Source organism: Bos grunniens, chromosome 4 (genome assembly GCF_055505025.1).
Source record: "Bos grunniens cultivar Pamir isolate PY7600 chromosome 4, Bosgru_T2T1.0, whole genome shotgun sequence".
Lineage (NCBI taxonomy): Eukaryota > Metazoa > Chordata > Mammalia > Artiodactyla > Bovidae > Bos > Bos grunniens.
The window spans coordinates 46,994,628-47,017,374 of NC_141168.1; the positions used below are offsets into that span (position 1 = coordinate 46,994,628).

Below are 22,747 nucleotides of genomic sequence, written 5' to 3' on the forward strand. Positions count from 1 at the left end.
TTTTCTAAAGAAAATCTCTTCTCACATGGTAGAGCAACATGCTCAGGATTTTATATCAAAGTGGTAATTATAAATATTTTAGATAAAATAAAATCGGATATTAGATGAATTTTCTTTGCCTTTCCCTTTGTTTTTGCTTGAATTTATCACCAGAAAGTACAATTGCATTTTACTTTTTTTTTAATTAAAAAATGTATTAATTGTGTTTAAACTAGATCTCTGTGTGATTTGTGTTAACCTAAAAATATATTATTCAGTAACGTAATAACAGTATGGCCTTCCTATGGGACCAAAAAGAACTACATGTTTTCTGGGTTTACATTTTCTTTCCTTAACTATTTCCGTAGAGACCCAAATGTTGTTGAAGCATCTGGGAGTATATAAAAATCAAAATTGAGAGCAAAGACACATTCTGACCTGTATCTTTAAAAACTACTGTATAACTTTCCCAAGAAGAAAACATTCTGATCATTGAGGCACTTTCAGTATATTTTTTCACTGTCTCGGAGACTTTCACTTAAAATAACTCTCCCTTGAACAACACAGTAACTTTAAAAAAATATATTCATAGGTATGTGTGCTCTTCCAATGTTGTAAGAAGAAAAACAGTCAAAAACTAACCACTTCAAAACAAAAATGACCAGACTTAATTATTTTCACTTCCATAGCTTTTTAAAGAGCTGATCTCTAAATATTTAGAAAGTGCTTAAAATCAATATCAACATTTATTTATCTCTTCTAGTATTTTTTCAAAATGAATTATGCTTTGAAGTAAACATTTGCCTTGACAAATCTGTGTTTGAACGAATGTTTTGCTTTTGTTAGCTTATGAGCTGTTATATCTTTCAGAAATCATCAGGTACAATTAGGACTCATGATCATTATCATTATTGAATTCTCTGGTCTTTGTAGACTGCTTTGCAATTTATAAAAGACTTTTACACATAGTGTATTATTTTCATTTTGATTTTCTGACAACCCTATTCAGTAGGCAGTACAGGTATCTATTTCCTTAGAAAAATCCACATTATAAAAGGTAAAGCTATTTGTGTAAGATCTATTTATCATGCCACTATTTCAGTATTCTAATGGTGCTTTAACAGGTTACTGGCCTTCATATGGGATCATATCATGTAAAATTTACAGAAGAAGTGGAAGATCTTAATCTCAAAAGATCCTGCAAACTAAAAAATCCCTGAATATGTAGAAAAATATGAACTTTGAATCTTTCATATATTTCAAAAACCATTGGGTCATCAAAACAAAACAAACAAAAAAAATCTTAAAATTTGCCAAAAGCAGAAGGAGTCTTTAAATTCTAGCAATTTGATATAAAATTCTGATACTCCATTTTTTAAATAACAATATTGTCCTTGTATTCTGATTTTTGACATGAATAAGCTCTAAAACTTATTATTTGTAAGATAAGTAGGCATCATGAATAAAGTAAACTCAGCAGTCTATGTGGGGATTATTTCATGTTTTGACTAAAAATTGGTATTAATCCAAAACTGGCTTCAGTTCCATTTTCCAGAAGCTTTAAAATGTTCTAATCCAGTATTTCCCAAAGAACAATCCATGACCATGGAATCATCAAGAAGTTCCTCTTTAAAAAAGATTCGGAGGTAAGTATTTTTGGAAAATCCAGTATATGGCACTACACTTTTAGATATTATGTAAGAAAATTAGCATAGTACAGATTAATATAAAAGAACTTTATGCAATATGGATTGCCCAGAATTTTTCAATTTCTTCCCATCAAAATCCACTTTATAGCTGGCTTAAAACTCAACATTCAAAAAATTAAGTTCATGGCATCTGGTCCCATCACTTCACGGCAAATAGATGGAGAAACAATGGAAACAGTGACAGAATTTATTTTCTTGGGCTCCAAAATCACTGCAGATGGTGACTGCAGCCATGATATTAAAAAACGCTCGCTCCTTGGAAGAAAAGCTATGACAAACCTTGACAACATATTAAAAAGCAGAGATATCACTTTGGCAACAAAGGTGTATATAGCCAAATCTATGGTTTTTCCAGTAGTTATATACAGATGTGAGAGTTGGACCATAAAGAAGGCTGAGCACCAAAGAATTGATGCTTTTGAACTGTAGTGAAGACACTTGAGAGTCCCTTGGAAAGCAAGGAGATCAAACCATTCAGTCCTAAAGGAAATCAACCTGAAGCTCCAATACTTTGACCACCTAATGCAAAGAGCCGACTCATTGGAAAACACCTGACTCATTAGAAAAGACACTGAGGTGGGAAAGATTGAAGGCAGGAGGAGAAGGGGATGACAGAAGATGAGATGATTGGATGGCATCACTGACTCGATGGACATGAGTTTGAGCAAACTCAGGGAGATGGCAAAAGACAGGGAGATTTGGTGTGCTGCAGTCCATGGGATCACAGAGTTGGACACAACTGAGTGACTGAACAACAAATAAACATTTCAAGAAACCAAAATATCAATAGGTCACTGGAGTCATTTTTTTTTGCTCAGAAACTCAAACCACTTTTGAAATAATTGAATATCTGGTATATAAATATGTTATTTTATCATAAACATTACATTATACTTTAAACTATCTTAGGTTATTGGAGTTTAGCATAGTGCTCTGAAATTAGCAGTTTGAAGGCACTTGAGAGCAAAGGATGTGTACACAAACTATGATGGCTATAATGTACTCATTCTGTTCTATAAAAAAACATAAAGATCTAGAGGTGTGAATTAAAGGAAAAATATGTATAAGGTATATCCATTACACTGGAATTAATAAAAATTTTGTCTTTGAGCATTTAAAAAGAGTATGTTCCTCACGAGCTATCTTTTTATAAGTATACAAGGTATACGTATGTCAGTGCTACTATCCCAATTCATTTCACCCTCCCCTCCCCGCACGGCTCCTGTGCCCCTTCCCCCACTGTCCCTTCTCTATGTCTGCATCTCATTCCCGCCCTGCAAAAGGTTCATCAGCACCACTTCTCTAGATCCCACATATATGCTTTAATACATTTGTTGTACTCTTTCTGACTCACTTCATTCTGTATGACAGACTCTAGGTGCATCCAAACCACTACAGGTGAGTATAGGTGTGTAACACAAGGGGCTCAGCTGCGTGCTCTGTGATGACCTAGAGGGGTGAAATAAGGGTGGGGTGAGACGCTTCAAGAGGAAGGAGATATATGTATACATAGAGCTGATTCACTTCATGTAGCAAAAGCTAAAACCATACTGTAAAGCAATTATACTCCAATCTAAAAATAGTATTCTCAATTTAAAAAATTTTATTTAAAAAATTAAGCTAAAATCCATACCCATATTCCTTTTCTCCTTAACAGAATACTTGTGAATGCTTGACAGTAACCTATACTGTTTACTAAAATTATTAGGATTTTTAAATTTATCTTGATAGAAATTAGTTTCCTTGAACTTTTTAAAGAATTAAGAATAACAAAAGCAAGGATTTTAGAAGTCAGTACAAAAATAACTTATTTTGATAACTCATATTTCTGACAAGCTAATTAATCACACATATTATATGCATTATATATGTATTCTTCACCCATGAATCATATATACAATGTATATTATCTGTGGTTAATTAGCTTATGTAAATATATCATACATATATTTCCATGGTAACATATAATATAATAGAGTATGAATAAGACCACTTTGGAAACAGACTACTGTTTACAGTAATTTTACTAGTATACCATTAAGTTCTCAAAGTCTATTTAGGTCTTCTCCTTGGTGCTCATCACCAGAATCAGGCCTGCTGTTAGACACCCATGCAAGCTTATGAGATTAAGAAAAAAGCCAAGAAGTTTCCCTGACATCTGTTATTTTGACACACCAAAATTAGTACATCTGTAAAATATTAGGAAACATTGCCTCTAGAGTTTTCCTCTTGAGAAGAGGGAAGGTCAGTGGTGATGCCAAGCATTGGTCCTGAGAACAATAAAGAACATAACCCTACTCAACCAATTCTAGACTGTCCTACAAAGGTGGAACAAAAAAGGATGCTTAAATGAGAGCAAGTTTTTCTGGGCTGAGACTACTTTTAACACTTTCTCCAAGGATCTTGAAGTTATCTAGGACAAGAAAGCTGTACATTGGAATTACCAACCAGATCCCTTTGTGTATCTGGTCCTGAATAAAACTACAAATCTCTCCTGGCCTTCACCTACAGACCACATTGTAAAATTATAATCACTGACTTTTGAAACAGGCTGATAGAGTTTTACTAGAAGGGATATATATGGCTGATTCACTTTGCTGTACGATAGAAACTGACACAGCAGTGTAAAACTATACTCCAATTTAAAATGGAGAAGGAAAATGGCAACCCACTCCAGTATTCTTGCCTGGAGAATCCCCATAGACAGGAGCCTGGCAAGCTACAGTCCATGGGGTCGCAAGAGTCAGATATGACTTAGCGGCTACACCACTGCCACCACCACCAATTTAAAAAAGTAGGATTTATGATGTGCTGTTTAAGTCAGGATTCCCCAAGCTACCTCCAGAATCAGTTTGCTTACTGATGCTTTTCACAGCTCATAACCTGTTTGACAGCCAGGTTTGACTAGTAACTAAAGTGAAATGAAGTGGCTCAGTCATGTCCTACTCTTTGTGACCCCATGGACTATAGCCTATCAGGCTCCTCCATCCATGGGATTTTCCAGGCTAGAATACTGGAGTGGGTTGCCATTCCCCAGGACGCTTTACCGTCTGAGCCACCAGGGAAGTCCTAGTAAGACTAGTAACTAAAGGGTATAACATACCGTGCCAGCAACTTCTACATTAAACTTTCCCAAAGCCAAATTTATTACAAAGCTCTTGGTGGCACAATGTGGGGGCAAAGCTCGTGTGTGTGAATAAGGACCTGAGGGGAGTTTGCACCTAGCTGTGTCTTAGAACCCGAATGATTGCCTGTATTCTCTCTTACCATATCACATCTTTTGGGTTAAAATGAAGGTCATAGGTAATTATGCTCTGTGCTAAGACTGCAAGGTCTTAAAAATATCTAAAATTGTCATACTATTCCTGGATACAATACCAACTCCACCAATTACTCTCCGTATGCCCTTTGGCAAATTACTTGTTCTCTCTTTGTGTCTGGTTCCTCACCTGTGACATGGTAATAATGTTACCACCTACTTCATAGGCTGTTAGAAAAAATGAGTGAGGAAATGCAAAAGAAGCCCTTAGGGCTGAAGAATGGTGAGTGGTACATGGACATTAGCTATCACCATCATCATAGTTAACTTTAATTTTTTTGTGTTTTATTCCTAACAAGTAAACTTACATATTAAGGTCAGATAAAATATATTAGTCCTGTTAGTATTCTCAGTATCTACCAGAGTGCTTAACATGAAGTGAGCTCTTTATTATGTTTTATACTGAGTTAAGTACAGCCATGAAGAATTTCAGAATATTGATTACACCTGTAATAATTTGAACATTATGGAGAATTTTGATATATGCAAAAATAATTTGCTTGCCATATTAACAAATCTTATGTGCTCTATCCTGCTGCTGCTAAATTGCTTCAGTCGTGTCCAACTCTGTGTGATCCCAGAGACAGCAGCCCACCAGGCTCCCCCATCCCTGGGATTCTCCAGGCAAGAACACTGGAGTGGGTTGCAATTTCCTTCTCCAATGCATGAAAGTGAAAAGTGAAAGTGAAGTCACTCAGTCGTGTCCGATTCCTGGAGACCCCATGACTGCAGCCTACCAGGCTCCTCCATCCATGGGATTTTCCAGGCAAGAGTACTGGAGTCGGGTGCCATTGCCTTCTCCGACATGCTCTACAATCCTGACAATATAGCTAACATACATGCACTTCATTTTAACTCTGGTCCTCTTGCCCCTACTCTGAACTTACAAGTAAGTTATTCAAAATAATGGTAAAACTCCCTCCCTTCTTTCCTTCTTCCACAAATGTTTACTTAGTGACCCTCACAAACAAGCCCTGAACTGAGTCCTGAAGGCTCAGAATTGGATGTGTCATTTCTAATATATTCTAGGATTTCATATTTTCTCAAGCTTGAGACAAGCAAATCCCCCTGTCAAATGCACTGTAAAAGCAGTACGAAAACAGTATGCACTGATGCTGTTGAAGCACAAAAGTGGGCCAAGGATGACTTCCTATGGACCTTGGAATAACTATGACCCGAGAAGGTTTTGCAGAATATAGATTACAGTGGAACAAAGAATGAATGGGAGACAACCATGGAATATCATTTCAGGAAATCAGAATGTGAAAAGAAATTAGCACATTTGGTTACCTTTTAATAAACCCTATATTTTATATGAATATTAATTCAGGTTTTTTTTAGTTAAGCAGTTGCCCTTTTACACACATGGAACCAATCACACACAATTTGTGCTGAGAATAAGTTCAAAGCAGTTTGGAATCATTAGGGCTTGTCTCTGTGCAGGTTATGTCTCCATGGCACTACCTGCGTTGTTGCATGCTCAGCCACTCCGTCCTGCCTGACTTTGCAAGCCCATGGACTGTAGCTGTCCAGGCTCCTCCTTCCATGGGATTTTTCAGGAAATAGTACTGGGGTGGGTTGCCACTTCCTCCTCCAGGGGATCTTCCCAACCCAGGGATTGAACCTACATCTCTTGTGTTTCCTACATTGGCTGGTGGCACTACCCATGGCTCCATTAATGATGTTAATAACATAATGATTATAAAAATGGAAAAAGAAGTCATGCTATCTTTCTGTATAACTTGTAGGAATCTATGTATTAAAAATTTTTAATTGACAGAAGACTAGAAAAATAACTTGTAATTTTATGATCAGTTACTATGAACAACCCATATGTAGGTATTTTGTGTTTTTTAGAAACAAATTTATGTAATTTAAAAGTACTACAGGTCACTTTTTTGTACTATAGCATTTATTTGTTTTCTTTTCTTTTTTTTTTTAATTTTATTTTTAAACTTTACAATATTGTATTAGTTTTGCCAAATATCGAAATGAATCCACCACAGGTATACCCGAGTTCCCCATCCTGAACCCTCCTCCCTCCTCCCTCCCCTCCCCTCCCTCTGGGTCATCCCAGTGCACCAGCCCCAAGCATCCAGTACCATGCATCGAACCTGGACTGGCGACTCGTTTCATACATGATATTATACATGTTTCAATGCTATTCTCCCAAATCTCCCCACCCTCGAATTAAGTATGTTTATGTAAAATTTCAATAAACTTTTTTAAAATTGCATTACTTCTCTAGTGATTTTTGCCATTTATTCCATTCCATGATTATTACTACTTCTGTACTAGAGAGGATATATTAAAAATGGGCTGTCAAGTATGCTAGGTATACCTCCAAACTGAAGATACCTTAACACTTCACATAGAGACTTTGTAGAATTTATGTTCCCAGGTAAAATTATAAGTAGTACTCATGTGGGTCTTATATATCAGTCCAACTCCTAGAGGAAATCAAGAGGTTTTTGTGAATTCCAAGCCAAATAGCAAGTTGTTACTCTAACCACAAAGCAGTTAGCTCTCTACAGACAGGCCATAAAGTCTTGAGAAGCAGAGGGCTTGGTGGTATGAAGTTCAGCAAGGGCTGCGAAATCACATTTTGGCTCTGCCACCTCTTAGGCAAGTTTGTTAATCTCCCCGGTTCTCAGCAGCTACCCTTACAAGATGAGGAAATGAAAGTCTTGTAAAGTACACGCCATATCAATGACAGCTCTACTTTTATTAGAAAAAGTTTCCTAAGTATTTCGTTTCCCTAAGTATTTCAACTCAACACATTAGGCATTAACACAGTCCTACTTTTAAACAATCACTACAATTATTGTTGTTTTCCGCTTGCAAAATATTTGAAGAGTTGACAAAAAATTTTGTCTTCTGCCACATCAAAAAAAAAAGGAAGTAAAAAACAAACAAACAAATAAAAAATACCTATATTAAAAGCCAAGGCATCAAACTTTAGCTGTTGATGATTAATAATAGTTTGGGGCTTTGTTTTTTTAGGGAAAAGTGGTGTGTTTTTCTTTTTTATTTTTTTATTGAAAGATAATTGCTTTACAGAATTTTGTTGTTTTCTGTCAAACCTCAACATGAATCAGCCATAGGTATGCATATATCCCCTCCCTTTTGAACCTCCCTCCCATCTCCTGCCCCATCCCACCCCTCTAGATTGATACAGAGTCCCTGTTTGAGTTTCCTGAGCCGTACAGCAAATTCCCATTGGCTATCTATTTTACATATGGTAATGTAAGTTTCCATGTTACTCTTTCCGTACATCTAATCTTTGTTTTTTGAAGGATCAGAAAAGCTGTACCTGAAATAGTGTTATTTTAAGAAACAATTTTCTGTTTGTGTTAACTCTTCTGTGACTCATGAGGGTTATTAGTTGAATTTTACTAATAACTCTATACCTTATTCCATCTCTTTTTCAACCAACGAGATGAAAAAAGATGCTACACAGGTTAAAGGAACCCAACCCACTTGGAAAAATAAACTTTGCTAGAGATATAGAACATGTTGGGTAAACAAACAAAAATGAAGAGAGAAAATCAATAAAAGCTCATATTTTTTAAAATTATGTACTTTTATTTGATTTTTATGCCTTAGTAGTCTCCCATGTTAGAATTATCAAACAAGGTTGGTTCTGCCTGAGTGATTAGTTTGCTATACTGAAGTAACTGGACACAGCCAGGTGTAGTGTTTTATGCTCCCTTTCCTAATTCTCTTCCCTAGAATTCCCCAGAAAAGATACATGTTTTTGACTTATAGAAGGAATGAGTAAATTAAATATAAAGAAGATAAACTGAACTGTATCAGAGCTAGAGGTGAGAATCCTTTGGGAAAATTATTTTATTATTGATTTATTTTGATTATGAGGAAGAATGAGGGACAGCAAATTGAATTAATATTTCAATATCTCATACATAATACAGGTTGTTTTTGGCCAGAAAGATTGTTCAATGAAGAAAGGCCTCTCGAATTTTATAAGCTGACCAAATAGAGGTAAATGGTATAACATTTTTACCTAAAAGCTTATGATCTTTCCATAACCCAGGTTTCATATTTTAATTCAGATGGAAGACTTAGAAAAATAAAAAGACAAAAACAAAAACTGATACTTGTCTCAGACCTTTTGACAGTGTCTGATGTGATTTTTCTAGAATGCTTTTTAGGCCAGGCTTCAATAATTTTCAATGTCTCTAGATATTGCTGACATGCAGCCAGGATAGGAAATCACTGTTAGTGATTTAAAGACCACAGTGGCCATGTGAGGTAACGTATGACAAGAGTTCAGTCTAGTGTCTGGAATATCAGTAAGTCCTTACTTATCAGTAAGTACTCAAATGTCATATTCCTTTACTCTTTCATTGAACTGAGTCTAAAGATGATGCATTAATAGATGCAATTGGCTTATAAAATTTAAAAAGGGTTCATATGTTGAAAAAAATCTAATGTTGACCTGGTCATGACTGGGAATGTATCACAGAATTCTTCATGGTGGAACTTTCTTTCTTGTCAGATATGCCATCATCTATCATCATCATCATCACCATTATCATCAGTTCAGTTCAGTTCAATTTTTTTTTTAATTTTATTTTTTAACTTTACAAATTGCATTAGTTTTGCCAAATATCAAAATGAATATGCCACAGGTATACATGTGTTCCCCATCCTGAACCCTCCTCCCTCCTCACTCCCCATACCCTCCCTCTGGGTCATCCCAGTGCACCAGCCCCAAGCATCCAGTATCGTGCATCGAACCTGGACTGGCAACTCGTTTCATACATGATATTATACATGTTTCAATGCCATTCTTCCAAATCTTCCCACCCTCTCCCTCTCCCACAGAGTCCATAAGACTGTTCTATACATCAGTGTCTCTTTTGCTGTCTTGTACACAGGGTTATTGTCACCATCTTTCTAAATTCCATATATATGCATTAGTATACTGTATTGGTGTTTTTCTTTCTGACTTACTTCACTCTGTATAATAGGCTCCAGTTTCATCCACCTCGTTAGAACTGATTCAAATGTATTGTTTTTAATGGCTGAGTAATACTCCATTGTGTATATGTACCACTGCTTTCTTATCCATTCATCTGCTGATGGGCATCTAGGTTGCTTCCATGTCCTGGCTATTATAAACAGTGCTGCGATGAACATTGGGGTACACGTGTCTCTTTCCCTTCTGGTTTCCTCAGTGTGTATGCCCAGCAGTGGGATTGCTGGATCATAAGGCAGTTCTATTTCCAGTTTTTTAAGGAATCTCCACACTGTTCTCCACAGTGGCTGTACTAGTTTGCATTCCCACCAACAGTGTAAGAGGGTTCCCTTTTCTCCACACCCTCTCCAGCATTTATTGCTTGTAGACTTTTGGATCGCAGCCATTCTGACTGGTGTGAAATGGTACCTCATAGTGGTTTTGATTTGCATTTCTCTGATAATGAGTGATGTTGAGCATCTTTTCATGTGTTTGTTAGCCATCTGTATCTCTTCTTTGGAGAAATGTTTATTTAGTTCCTCATTCGTGTCCTACTCTTTGGACAACATGGACTGCAGCATGCCACGCTTCCCTGTCCATCATCGACTCCCGGAGTCTACTCAAACTCATGTCCACTGAGTAGGTACCATCCAACCATCTCATCCTCTGTCATCCCCTTCTCCTCCCACCATCAATCTTTCCCAGCATCATGGTCTTTCCCAATAAATCAGTTCTTTGCATCAGGTGGCCAAAGTATTGGAGTTTCAGCTTCAGCAACAGTCCTTCCAATGAACACTCAGGACTGATCTCCTTTAGAATGGACTGGTTGGATCTCCTTGTAGTCCAACAGAGTCTCAAGAGCCTTCTCCAACACCACAGTTAAAAAGCATCAATTATAGTCCAACTCTCACACCCATACATGACTACTGGAAACACCGTAGCCTTGACTCGACGGACCTTTGTTGGCAAAGTAATGTCTGCTTTGTAATATGCTGTCTAGGTTGGTCATAACTTTCCTTCAAAGGAGTAAGTGTCTCTCTTAATTTCATGGCTGCAGTCACCATCTGCAGTGATTTTGGAGCCCCCCAAAATAAAGTCTGCCACTGTTTCCATTTTTTCCCCATCTATTTGCCATGAAGTGATGGGACCAGATGCCATGATCTTAGTTTTCTGAATGTTGAGCTTTAAGCCCAGTTTTTCACTCTCCTCTTTCACTTTCATCAAGTGGCTCTTTCGTTCTTCCTCACTTTCTGCCATAAGGGTGGTGTTATCTGTGTTCTGAAGTTACTGATATTTCTCCTGGCAATCTTGTTTCTAGCTTGTGCTTCATCCAGCCCAGCGATTCTCATGATGTACTCTGCATATAGTTAAATAAACAGGGTGACACTCTACATGAAAGTTATAGTTTTATAAAGTGAAAGTGAAAGTCACTCAGTCTTGTCCAACTCTTTGCAACCCCACGGACTATACAGTCCGTGGAATTCTTCAGGCCAGAATACTGGAATGGGTAGCCTTTCCCTTTTCCATTGGCTCTTAACTATTCAGGAATTGAACCCGGGTCTCCTGCGTTGCAGGTGGATTCTTTACCAACTGAGCCACAGGGGAAGCCACCATTATCATTGATATCATCTAAATTATATGCATGCCTTCCTAGAGAGAACTCTAGAGTTATAAAAAGGGAATGTTGGACAGAAGTATGATAAGGACAAATCTTGCAATTTTTAATGAGGACTTGGATTTTTATAACTTCCTGCTGAAACAAATTTGAGCCTGCTTACCTTTTAGTTAACTGAAATAATCCAAAACTAATAACTAGGTTGTTAGTGCATTTGGGGATAGAATTTAATTTCATGACATTAAAAGTATGAGGTCCGGGGGCACTTTATGTTACAGTGTCCTCCCGCCCTTCCTCTGAAAAATTCATTACACTGCACTATAAAACTCAAGAGGTAACATTTTGTTTTTATTTAATCAAACTAAGCCCTATTTCATTATCTGCTGAATGACATTTTTCCGTAATTTCTGAGAGAAGATGGATTTTATAAAGTGTATGGACAATTAAAATCCCATTTTCTATATGCAAATAAAGTTAAATGGTCTAGGAACCATGGGGTTGTTACAATAATTAATTAAATGATTGCAATATTAAGATAATGCTAAATGAAGGCAGGAAAGAGCCAGTTGGACCTGGCTCCCAGGCCTGACTCAGTACTCCAAAGAGAAGATATTTAATTGTTCTAAGCCTTAGCTATTTTAGCTGTAAAATGAGAACAAAAATAAATATTTCATAAAATAATTATAAGATTAAGAGCACAGCATGTGGTAGCATTCAAATGTGTATGTCAACTTTCAAAATAATTTTTTTTTAGTTCACTTGTGAAATAAGGTGTATTCATTTTCCTTCTGATCTAGGTTAAGATTAATTGCTCCTTGATTGAATTTTCTTTGTTCAAACACAAAAACCTTCTAGGCACAAAAGAATTTTACCTATTGTACATCAAGTGTACAACACAATTAAAAGTCTGCTGACAAATGGTACGCTTTTCATCACTTTTTAAAAAGGTAGCTTGAAATGCATAAAACGTATTCATGATCAGCCTTGAGAAAATGTCACAGAACTCAAACTCTAAAAACTTTACTGGAATATTTTAAAACTTCAATGTAAGATTTTATATTTATGTACAAACTCTAAAAGAAAGCATCATGATTACAAGCTTTTAAAGCTTGTTTTCAACAGTCATATGGTTTATGAATAAGAGAATATGAATGATAAATTTTCTCAATGCCAAAAATATCATGTTTAATATACCTACAGTTCAGTCTAGACAGCATCAACGTTATGGCTGACAAGTATCACAATCTGAACCTTTTCAGACTTCACTCCACTGAGCAAATTACTTGAACTTATCCAGCCAGATATTATACTGGGTAATGGCTCTTTTGATTCATGATTGGAGAAAGTCTTCACAAAGTACAATTTAAGTTATTTTAAAAGGTAACCAGGGAGTTAATTGATTACAGTGAATAAGCTATAATAACATAAAATGTAGTGTTTTTTTTTTAAAAAAATGATGTTTTGAGAATTCTTTTATCTGAGTAATATTCAATTTAAAAGAAACATATGAAAGTCATATTGACCTAGTATAACCTAGCTGTTGTCATAAAATATGATTATCTGCAGATAATGCATGGTGCCCAATTTAATTTCTATGGCTGCTATAACATATAGCTACCAAATTGTCTTAAAGCAAAAGAAACTTATGCTGTCTTACTTCAGCGAGCTGTGCTGTGCTTAGTTCCTCAGTCATGTTCAACTCTTTGCGACCCCATGGACTGTAGACTGCCAGGCTTCTCTGTCCATGGAGAATCTCCAGGCAAGAATACTGGAGTGAGTTGCCATGCTCTTCTCCAGGGGATCTTCCCAACACGGGGATTGAATCCAGGTCTCCCACATTGCAGGTGGATTCTTTACTGTTTTAGCCATCAGGGAAGCCTGAAAGCCTGAAATCAATAACACTAGGCCAAAATCAGGTAGTCAGCTGGGGCACACTCCCCTGAAGGCTGTAGAGGAGAATCTGCCTCTTGCTTATTCCAGCTTCTGATGACTAACAGAAGTTGTTGGTTTATGGCACATTACTCCAATCTTAAAGGCCAGCATCTTCGAGCCTCTCTCAGCTCCATCTTCACATTTCTTTCTCCTTTCTGTATAGTTCATCTCCCTCTGCCTCCTTTTAATAAAGACATACATGATTGCATTTAGGGTCCATGGTAATCATGGGCTTCCCTTGTAGCTCAGCTGGTAAAGAATCCACCTGCAATGTGGGAGACCTGGGTTCGATCCCTGGGTTGGAAAGATCCCCTGGAGAATGGAAAGGCTACCCATGATAGTATTCTGGCCTGGGGAATTCCATGGACTGTATAGTCCATGAGGTTGCAAAGAGTCAGACATGACTGAGTACCTTTCACTCACTTATGGCAATCGAGGATATGTCTATCTCAGTATTCTTAATCACATCTGAAAAGTCTTTGCCATATAAGGTAGCATTTACAGGTGCTAGGCATCAGGATCCACTATTTCGGGGACCATTATTCAATCTACAGCAGTGCTCTAATGGAATCCATTCCATTGAAAAGTCTGTGAAAGTGACTCAGTCATGTCTGTCTTTTCATGGCCCCATAGACTCTACAGTCCATGGAATTCTCTAGGCCAGAATACTGGAGTAGGTAGCTGTTCCCTTCTCCAGGGATCTTTCCAACCCAGGGATTGAACCCAGGTGTCCTGCATTGCAGGCAGATTCTATACCAGCTGAGCAACCAGAGAAGCCCACTGAAGAGTCTACTCATGGAAAAAAAAAATTTTTTTTCCAGTTATTACCTCCAAATTTTGTCATTAGAAGAAGAAGATATAAGGAACTATGCTGGTGCATCAATAAACAATGAAGGTGAGGGTTGTAAGTTACTTTCATGAAAATGCAATCTATGCACTATTAATTAGCATAATTGGTAAGAAGACTTTATTACCTCTGGAACTGAAGCTTAATCTTTGAATCTTTAAAATAAAATTTAGGAATAATTTATTTCATATTCTTTATACAAGACATAAGTTTTTATAATTTTATTTTAATCACAGAGATTATGAAGACTCAAAATTTCCCATTTGGGGATTTAAGGGACAAATACAGAAATGGAGACTCACTCTTTTGAGGACTTTTCACATGGATTTGGAGATGCAGAATCCTCAGTTATAATGAAGCTACCTTGTTTCCCAAGTCTTTTAATTAAGATAGCAACATAAAGTTTTTAACAACCATGCCTGTCATAAATTATACACCTACTGAGCCAGTCCTCCCCTGTGGCTCAGCAGTAAGGAATCCACCCGCAACACCGGAGACACAGGAGGTGGAGGTTCTACCCCTGGGTTGGTAAGATCCCCTGGAGGAGGGCGTGGAAATCCACTCCAGCATTCTTGCTGGGAAATTCTTATAGACCGAGGAGCCTGGACGCTACAGTCCACAGGGTTGCAAAGAGTCAGACAAGACAAGCAATTGAGCATGAGCAGACAATGCAAATACCTTATTCAGGACTGATGGTCTTTTCTTTCTGTCCTCAATTAAAAGAAAAATCTTTTTCATTGATTTTTTAAAAAAATAACTAATTAATATTCACTAATAATGATGACTGTAATTAGCCAAATCTCAATCTTCTTTCTGTTAAGAAATTAGACATGTTCACAATAGGTAAAACCTTGCAAGAATTTTTGTTTCACATTTAAGGCCACGGTACAATATCCTTAGAACTTTGTCATTATTAAAATACACATAATTTCTAAAATACACATAATCAAAAACATGTCTAATCAGAGAACTATGAAAAAGCCAAGGGAGATAGAACTCAAGTAGTCTACCTTCTTGGAGAAGGCAATGGCACCCCACTCCAGTACTCTTGCCTGGAAAATCCCATGGACGGAGGAGCCTGGTAGGCTGCAGTCTGTGGGGTGGCCAGGAGTCGGACACGACTGAGCGACTTCACTTTCACTTTTCACTTTCATGCATTGAAGAAGGAAATGGCAACCCACTCCAGTGTTCTTGCCTGGAGAATCCCAGGGACTGGGGAGCCTGATGGGTTGCCATCTATGGGGTTGCACAGAGCCGGACAGGACTGAAGTGACTTAGCAGTAGCAGTCTACCTTCTATTGAGATTCTCAAATCTATCAGAGTTCAGACAATCAGAACACTAGCAGCCTAGAAAAATAAACATGTTTCAGAAATTCTATACCTATTGTTTCTTAGGACAAAGAGCATATTGGAAAAAACCTTTAAACAGAGAAAATGTGGCTGTAATGAGAATGCATCACTGTTGGTAGCTTGAATAGCCTAAATAAAGTGGAAATTGGTGACATACTAAAAAAAATGGAGATTTTTCTTTTTTTAACTACACCGTAACCATACACTTGTAGTTCTGTCCGTGGTGGCTCAGCTGGTAAAGAATCTGACTGCAGTGCAGGAGACCTGGGTTTGATCCCTGGGTTGGGAAGATCCTCTGGAGAAGGGAAAGGCTACCCACTCCAGTATTTTGGCCTGGAGAATTCCATGGACTGTGTAGTTCACAGGGTCGCAAAGAGTTGGACACAACTGATCAACTTTCATTAGCCACACACTTGTAGTTCTGTACAGCATGAGCAGAGGTCAAATGGGAATGGTTTTGGTTTCAATAGAAATATGGTTTCAATTCAGTTTCAATTATTTTTCCTGAGAATTTAAACAATGTATCTATATCATTAATAAGGGGTTCTATAGACTTATGATTTATGAATATATCTGTATGCCTGTAATAAATAAATAAGCATATTGTAAAAACCTCTAGCCAAAAACATACTTATAGTCCCTTCAGATCATTTAACTTCATTTTGTTACTATATCCAAGGGACATATGGATATGTTAAGTACTTAACAAAGTTATAATTGGAGTTTAAAACAATATTATACCTGCAATATAATTTATTTTCTCAAACAACATATTTTATGGATGTTTGACCTTATATAAAGCAGAATGAGCTATTTGGAAAGCCAGATTATGTAAAAAATGAATATTTTTTTAGTTCTACCCATAAAATACTTGAGAAGGAAATTGCAACCCACTCCAGTATTCTTGCCTGGAAAATCTCATGGACAGAGAAGCAGGCTACAGTCCATGAGGTTGCAAGGGTCAGACATGATTTAGCAACTAAACCCCACAGCCATAAAATACACATAAAGACAGAAACATTTTTTTGAGGTAGCATGTTCACTGATTGGTTGGCTGTTTCATCCATTCAATGTGAAGCATTAATTTTCAGGAATATAGCTTTCTGCACACAGATTTTTGTTTCTATAGGTAGGTTTATTCCTAGGTATTCTATTCTTTTTGTTGCAATGGTGAATGGGATTGTTCCCTTAATCTCTCTTTCTGATTTTTCATTGTCAGTGTATAGGAATTCAAGGGACTTCTGTGTATTAATTTTATATCCTGTGACTTTACTATATTCATTGGCTAGTTCTAATAATTTTATGGTGGCATCTCTAGGGTTTTCTATGTTGAGAATCATGTTATCTGCAGTCAGTGAGAGTTTTACTTCTTTTCCAATCTGGATTCCTTTTATTTATTTTTCTCCTCTGATTGCTGTTGTTGGGACTTCCAAAATTATGTTGAATAACAGTGGTGAGAGTGGGTACCCTTGTCTTGTTCCTGATGTTAGAGGAAATGCTTTCAGTTTTTCACCATTGAGAATAACGTTTGCTGTGGATTTGTCTTATATGGCTTTATTATGTTGAGGTAGTTTACTTCAATGCTTACTTTCTGGAGACTTTTTATCATAAATGGGTGTTGAAATTTATCAAATATTTTCTCTACATCTATTGAGATGATCATAATGTTTTTATCTTTCAGTTTGAGAATATGGTGTATCTTATTGATTTGCTTATATTGCAAAGTCATTGCATCTCTAGGATAAAGCCCACTTGATCATGAGGTATGGTCCTTTTAATGTGTTGTCTGTTTCTGTTAGCTAGAATTCTGTTGAGGATTTTTGCATCTTTGTTCATCAGCGATATTGGCCTGTAATTTTCTTTTTGTGTGTGTGTGCAAAACCAGATCTTTGTCTGGTTTTGGTATTAGGGTGATAGTGGACTTGTAGAATGAGTTTGGGAGTTTTCCTTCTGTACATTTTCTGGAAGAATTTGAGCAGGATATGTATTAGTTCTTTAAACTTTTGGTAGAATTTGCCTGTGAAGCCATCTGGCCTTTGGCTTTTGGTTGTCGGAAGATTTTTTATTACAGTTTCAATTTCCATGCTTGTGATTGGTCTGTTCATATTTTCTATTTCTTCCTGGTTCAGTTTTGGAAGGTTATACTTTTCTAAGAATTTATTCCTTTCTTCCAGGCTGTCCATTTTATTAAAATATAGTTGTTCAGTGTAGCTCTTAAAGGATCTTTAAGATCTTTTTTCTGAATTGCCTGTTTTAACTTCTTTTTCATTTCTAATTTTATTGATTTGAGTATGCTCCCTTTTTTTCTTGACGAGTCTAGCTAATGGTTTGCCAATTTTGTTTATCTTCTCAAAGAAACAGCTTTTAGTTTTATTGACCTTTGCTACTGTCTTTTCCATTCTTTTTCATTGATTTCTGCTCTATTCTCTATGATTTCTTTCCTTCTTCTAAAGTTGGGACTTTTTTGTTTTATTTTTTCTAGTTGTTTTAGGTGTAAGATTAGGTTGCATATTTGATGTTTCTCTTGTTTATTGAGACAGTCTTGTATTGCCATAAATTTCCCTCTTAGCATTGCTTTTACTGCTCCCATAGATTTTGAGTTGTCATGTTTTCATTGTTATTATTTCTAGGTGTTTTTTTTTAATTTCCTCTTTGATTTCTTCAGTGACCTCTAGGTTATTGAGAAGTGTATTGTTTGGCACAAAAATATAAATATAGACCAATGGAACATGATAGAAAGCACAGCAACAAATGCCCACACCTATGGGCACCTTATCTTTGACAAAAGTGGCAAGAATGTACAATGAAACAAAGACAGCTTCATCAGTAAATAGTGCTGGGAAAACTGGACAGCTACATGTAAAAGAATGAAACTAGAACATTTCCTAACATCATACACAAAAATAAACTCAGACTGGATTAAAGACTCAAATGTAAGGCCACGCATGCATCCTAGGTCCGCTCAGTCGTGTCTGATTCTGTGTGACCCTGTGAAATGTAGCCTACTTGGCTACTCTTGTCCACAAGATTCTTCAGGCAAGAATACTGGAGTGGGTTTCCATACCGTCCTCCAGGGGATCTTCCCGACCCAGGGATTGAACCCACATCTCTTACATCTCCTGCATTGGCAGGCAGTTCCTTACCACTAGTGCCCCCTGGACCAGAAACTATAAAGCTCTTAGAGGAAAATATAGGCAGTACACTCTTTGACATAAATCAAAGCAAGATCTTATTTGTCTTAAAGAAGTCATTCCTAAAGTAATGTCCATTCCTAAAGTAATGGAAATAAAAACAAATGGACCTAATTAAACTTAAAAGCTTTTGCACAGCAAAGGAAACAATAAACAAGATTAAAAGACAGCTTCAGAAAGAGAGAAAATAATTGCAAATGAAACAACTGTCATACAGCTCAGTATCAGAGAAACAAATTGCTCAATCAAAACAAACAAACAAATGGGGAGAAGACCTAACCAGACATTTCTCCAAAGACATACAGATGGCCAAGAAACACACAAAAAGATGTTCAACATCATCATTAATTGCTAGAGAAGTGCAAATTAAAACTATAATGAGGTAGTAGCATATACCCTGAGAAAACCACAATTCTAAAAAAAATCACAATTTCCCCAATGTTGATTGCAGTACTATCTACAATAGCTGGACATGGAATCAACCTAGATGTACATCTACAGATGAACACATGAAGATGTGGTACATATACACAATGGAATATTACTCAGCCATAACAGAGAATGGATTTGAGTCAGTTCTAGTGAGCTGGATGAACCTAGAGCCTGTTATACAGAATGAAGTCAGAAAGAGAAAAATATGCTTATATTAATACATATATATAGATTCTAGAAAAATGGTATGGGTGAATCTAAAAATGGTATTGATGAATCCAGGAAAGGAATGGAGATGTAGAGAACAGACTTGTGGACACAGCAAGGGAAGGAGTGGAACAAATGAAGAAAATAGCATCGACATATATACACAGTCATGTGTAAAATACATAGCTGCTGAGAAGTTGCTATATTACACAGGGAGCCGAGGCTGGCACTCTGTGATGACCTAGAGGTGTGGGATGGGGAGGGAGGGAGGAGAGAAAGGCTCAGAGGGAGGGGATATATATGTATATATATATATAGTTATAGCTGATTCTCATTATTGTATGGCAGAAACCAATACAACAATGCAAAGCAATTTTCTTCCATTTAAAAAATTTTAGGAATAGAGCAGATTAACCCTGGAACAAAAGGATCAATGCTTATTTTGAGTCTCAAACTAGTTATGTTCTTAGTAGTACTTTATTATTAAATGAGATTATTAAAGATAGAGATTAGGATTGAGACCAAACTGCCTCTTATTTATGGATCTAAAGCTGGAGTGCAGATGTGTGTTTTAAACAGGGATGGGGTAGGGGATTCATCTTCTATTTTTATCAATGGGATATATTTAGCTGTACACTCTCATGATGGGGCCATTACATACTTGAGGCAGTGTGTAAGGTTGAGGAGGATAGTGTTTCCACTTGCTCTTGGCCTATGCCAATAATATAGCAATTTGCCAGAGGAACCTAGATGGAAACATAGAAAATGAGATAATGTGAAACTTCAAAAGTGGCCAGAAGTTGACGGGAGGAGACCTCAGATATGGAATCTGATAAAAAGAGACAATACTCCCAACTTTAGCAGCTAGAAACCTGTCTAAAAGATTGGACTGATCATCAAGCAATCTGCAGAAGCCCCTCAGAGGGGAAGATGGCTGTTTTAAGTGAAGGCAACAGAAAACAACCATTGAATACACATACCCACCTCAACCTCTAAACAGCACCCTTGGGAAGAGGAGTATGATAGGAAACCCTTTGCAAAAGTAAAATCATTCTTGATGGATAAATTAAACATTAAATTGAATCAAAGTGATCACTTCAAATTTTAAACTGACCTTTAAATAGAGCATTTAAGTTCCATGTTACCCAAGTCACATTAATAGTAATTAACAGAAGAATTCAGAGCAAGGTGAAAGCATTATAGAAAAGAATGTTTCTTTTCTCTTTTACATGTTTTGAGTATAAATTTTGACTCCCTACCACATTTTTCAAAGTTACCTATTTCAGCAGTCTTCAAAGTGAAGTACATGTAGACATTCACAAAAATTCCCAAGAAATACAGAGTTATGATATTTTTATAAGAATCCATTTTCAGACCCTCAACTTCCATAGTGATTTAAAAATGTATCTACTTGAAGATGCGTCTGGGGTCAAGACGTCTTGCTCTTCATTTCTACCATGTTGTCCTGTCTGCCCCTGAACAGTTATGGGTGTAATCTCACCTAGTGTTATTTTAATATCATGTTGCTCCCTGGAGTGGGAAAATCTCCAGGACACCAGACAATGATGCATCAGCTTCAACCATCAGTCTCTGTGATTCTCCTCAGATAATAAGTTTGTTGCAGATGTCTTATTTCTCCATTAACAGTAAAGATTGGCATTAGATATTGAGTCTTTTTCTCCATGTTTGGAATGTCCTGAATTCAGATACATTGTTGAGTGGTTAGTAGAAAAGATGGCTATTTTTGCTGAAAACCCTCTTCTACCCTACAATCTTGTCAAAAATGCTTCTAATGGAAAGTTCATTTTGCCAGTCATAATTTTGTTTTGCCCTTGGTTCCCTTGCCTACTTTTCCGTGTTCTGCTGTGCATTTTAAGGAAGCCAAGGCCCTTCCTGTAAACTACATTTTCCAGATTCCTTGGCCACATTTTTTTTTTCCCGCTATAGAAACTGCAAGACAGGAAAAAGATTCTCTTGCTGCCAGTCTCTGCAGACACGGTAAAGCTAAATGCAGTTCCGATGCCTATAGGGGAAAACACCATACTTAGCCCAAGCCTCAGTACTCAAATCCTCTCAGAGTTCCCAGCACCTTCTTGGGTTTCCTTCATCTCTCTGAACTAGATCCAGGAAATACTTCAGGATTATGAGCTCTGGTAACCTCATATCTTATTACTCTTCCCCCAGCTATGATCATTTAACTCTGGAGTTAAAATCTAGATGTTTCTCTGTCCTGCACTTCCAAGCCTTTCAATGTCTATGTAATCAATTCTCTGCATTAAATTCTCTATAACTGGATTATGAAAGGCCAAGAAAAAAGAACATCAATAAGAAATATAAAAATCAGTGGCACCAGATTTCATTCAAGGAACAAACTTATAAGCAGAATCTATGCCTTATCTATCCGTCTATCTGAGAACTGTACTGTTCAAAGTTTGTATAAAGTATGCTGGGAAATACAAATTTGCAACAATGTCTGATATTGCTGCCTTGTCCTTACTCTCAGGAATGAGAGAGAGCGTGAGGAGCTGCCTTCTTGACTCGTGTCTCAATTTTATCTGTATATTTTGCACAAATTCAGGAAGAAGGAGTCAAAAATTTCTGCTTCCAACAAATCAATGCTAAGTTTTAAAGTAGGACATTGGAGGTAAGTTAGTTGAATATTTTCTTGAATATTTATTCAGGACCAGAGGAAAAAAATCTGTATTAACTTTTGAAAATGATTATTAAACACTTGGAATTTATATTCCCTTTTTTCTAGGGCCCAAACATCAAGTTTTCTGTCATTTGATCATTTCTCTATTCACTTTCTTAATTGCTTGAGAGAAAATTCCTTGTCCAGGTTAATTTCTGCATTTGTGATTGGAATCACATTCCTATTCATCACTTTGGGAAAACATCCTTCTATCTCACCCCCCAGGCTTCTACTAGTTCTTTGCCCTCAATATATAAAGGCACTTCAATTTATACCGGCTAGATGACGACGATGACGACAATGATGCTAATGGTGACAATAGTAACGATGATTACTATAATTCTCCCTAGGCTCCTCCATCCTTAATTACAGTGCTCTCTCTCTCAGGATAAGCATTTTTTAATGAGTCGTCTACATTCATGGCTCTATTAATTCATATTCGTGAGTTATATAACTTTCTCACTTTTACTCTTCATGCTATTTTATTACATTT

The 22,747-nt window shown here is 36.8% G+C and overlaps 1 protein-coding gene and 1 pseudogene across 11 annotated transcripts in view; one reads left to right on the plus strand and one right to left on the minus strand.

Moving 5' to 3' along the window:
• ZNF804B (zinc finger protein 804B) overlaps positions 1–22,747 on the minus strand; it is a 517,429-nt gene that overhangs the window by 175,376 nt on the left and 319,306 nt on the right. For 3 of the 11 annotated variants that reach the window (XM_086396250.1, XM_086396248.1, XM_086396243.1), the window contains exon 2: positions 3,043–3,137. The exons of 7 other annotated variants lie outside the window; for them this stretch is intronic. In XM_086396250.1, coding sequence (XP_086252376.1) covers positions 3,043–3,072 — 30 coding nt within the window. In that variant the 5' untranslated portion in view covers positions 3,073–3,137. Of the gene's footprint in view, positions 1–3,042; positions 3,138–22,747 lie in introns of those variants that run through there. One more of the 11 variants, XM_086396244.1, reaches the window with a different exon arrangement.
• Positions 22,537–22,747, plus strand: part of LOC147374052 (zinc finger protein 124-like) — an 86,885-nt pseudogene continuing 86,674 nt past the window's right edge.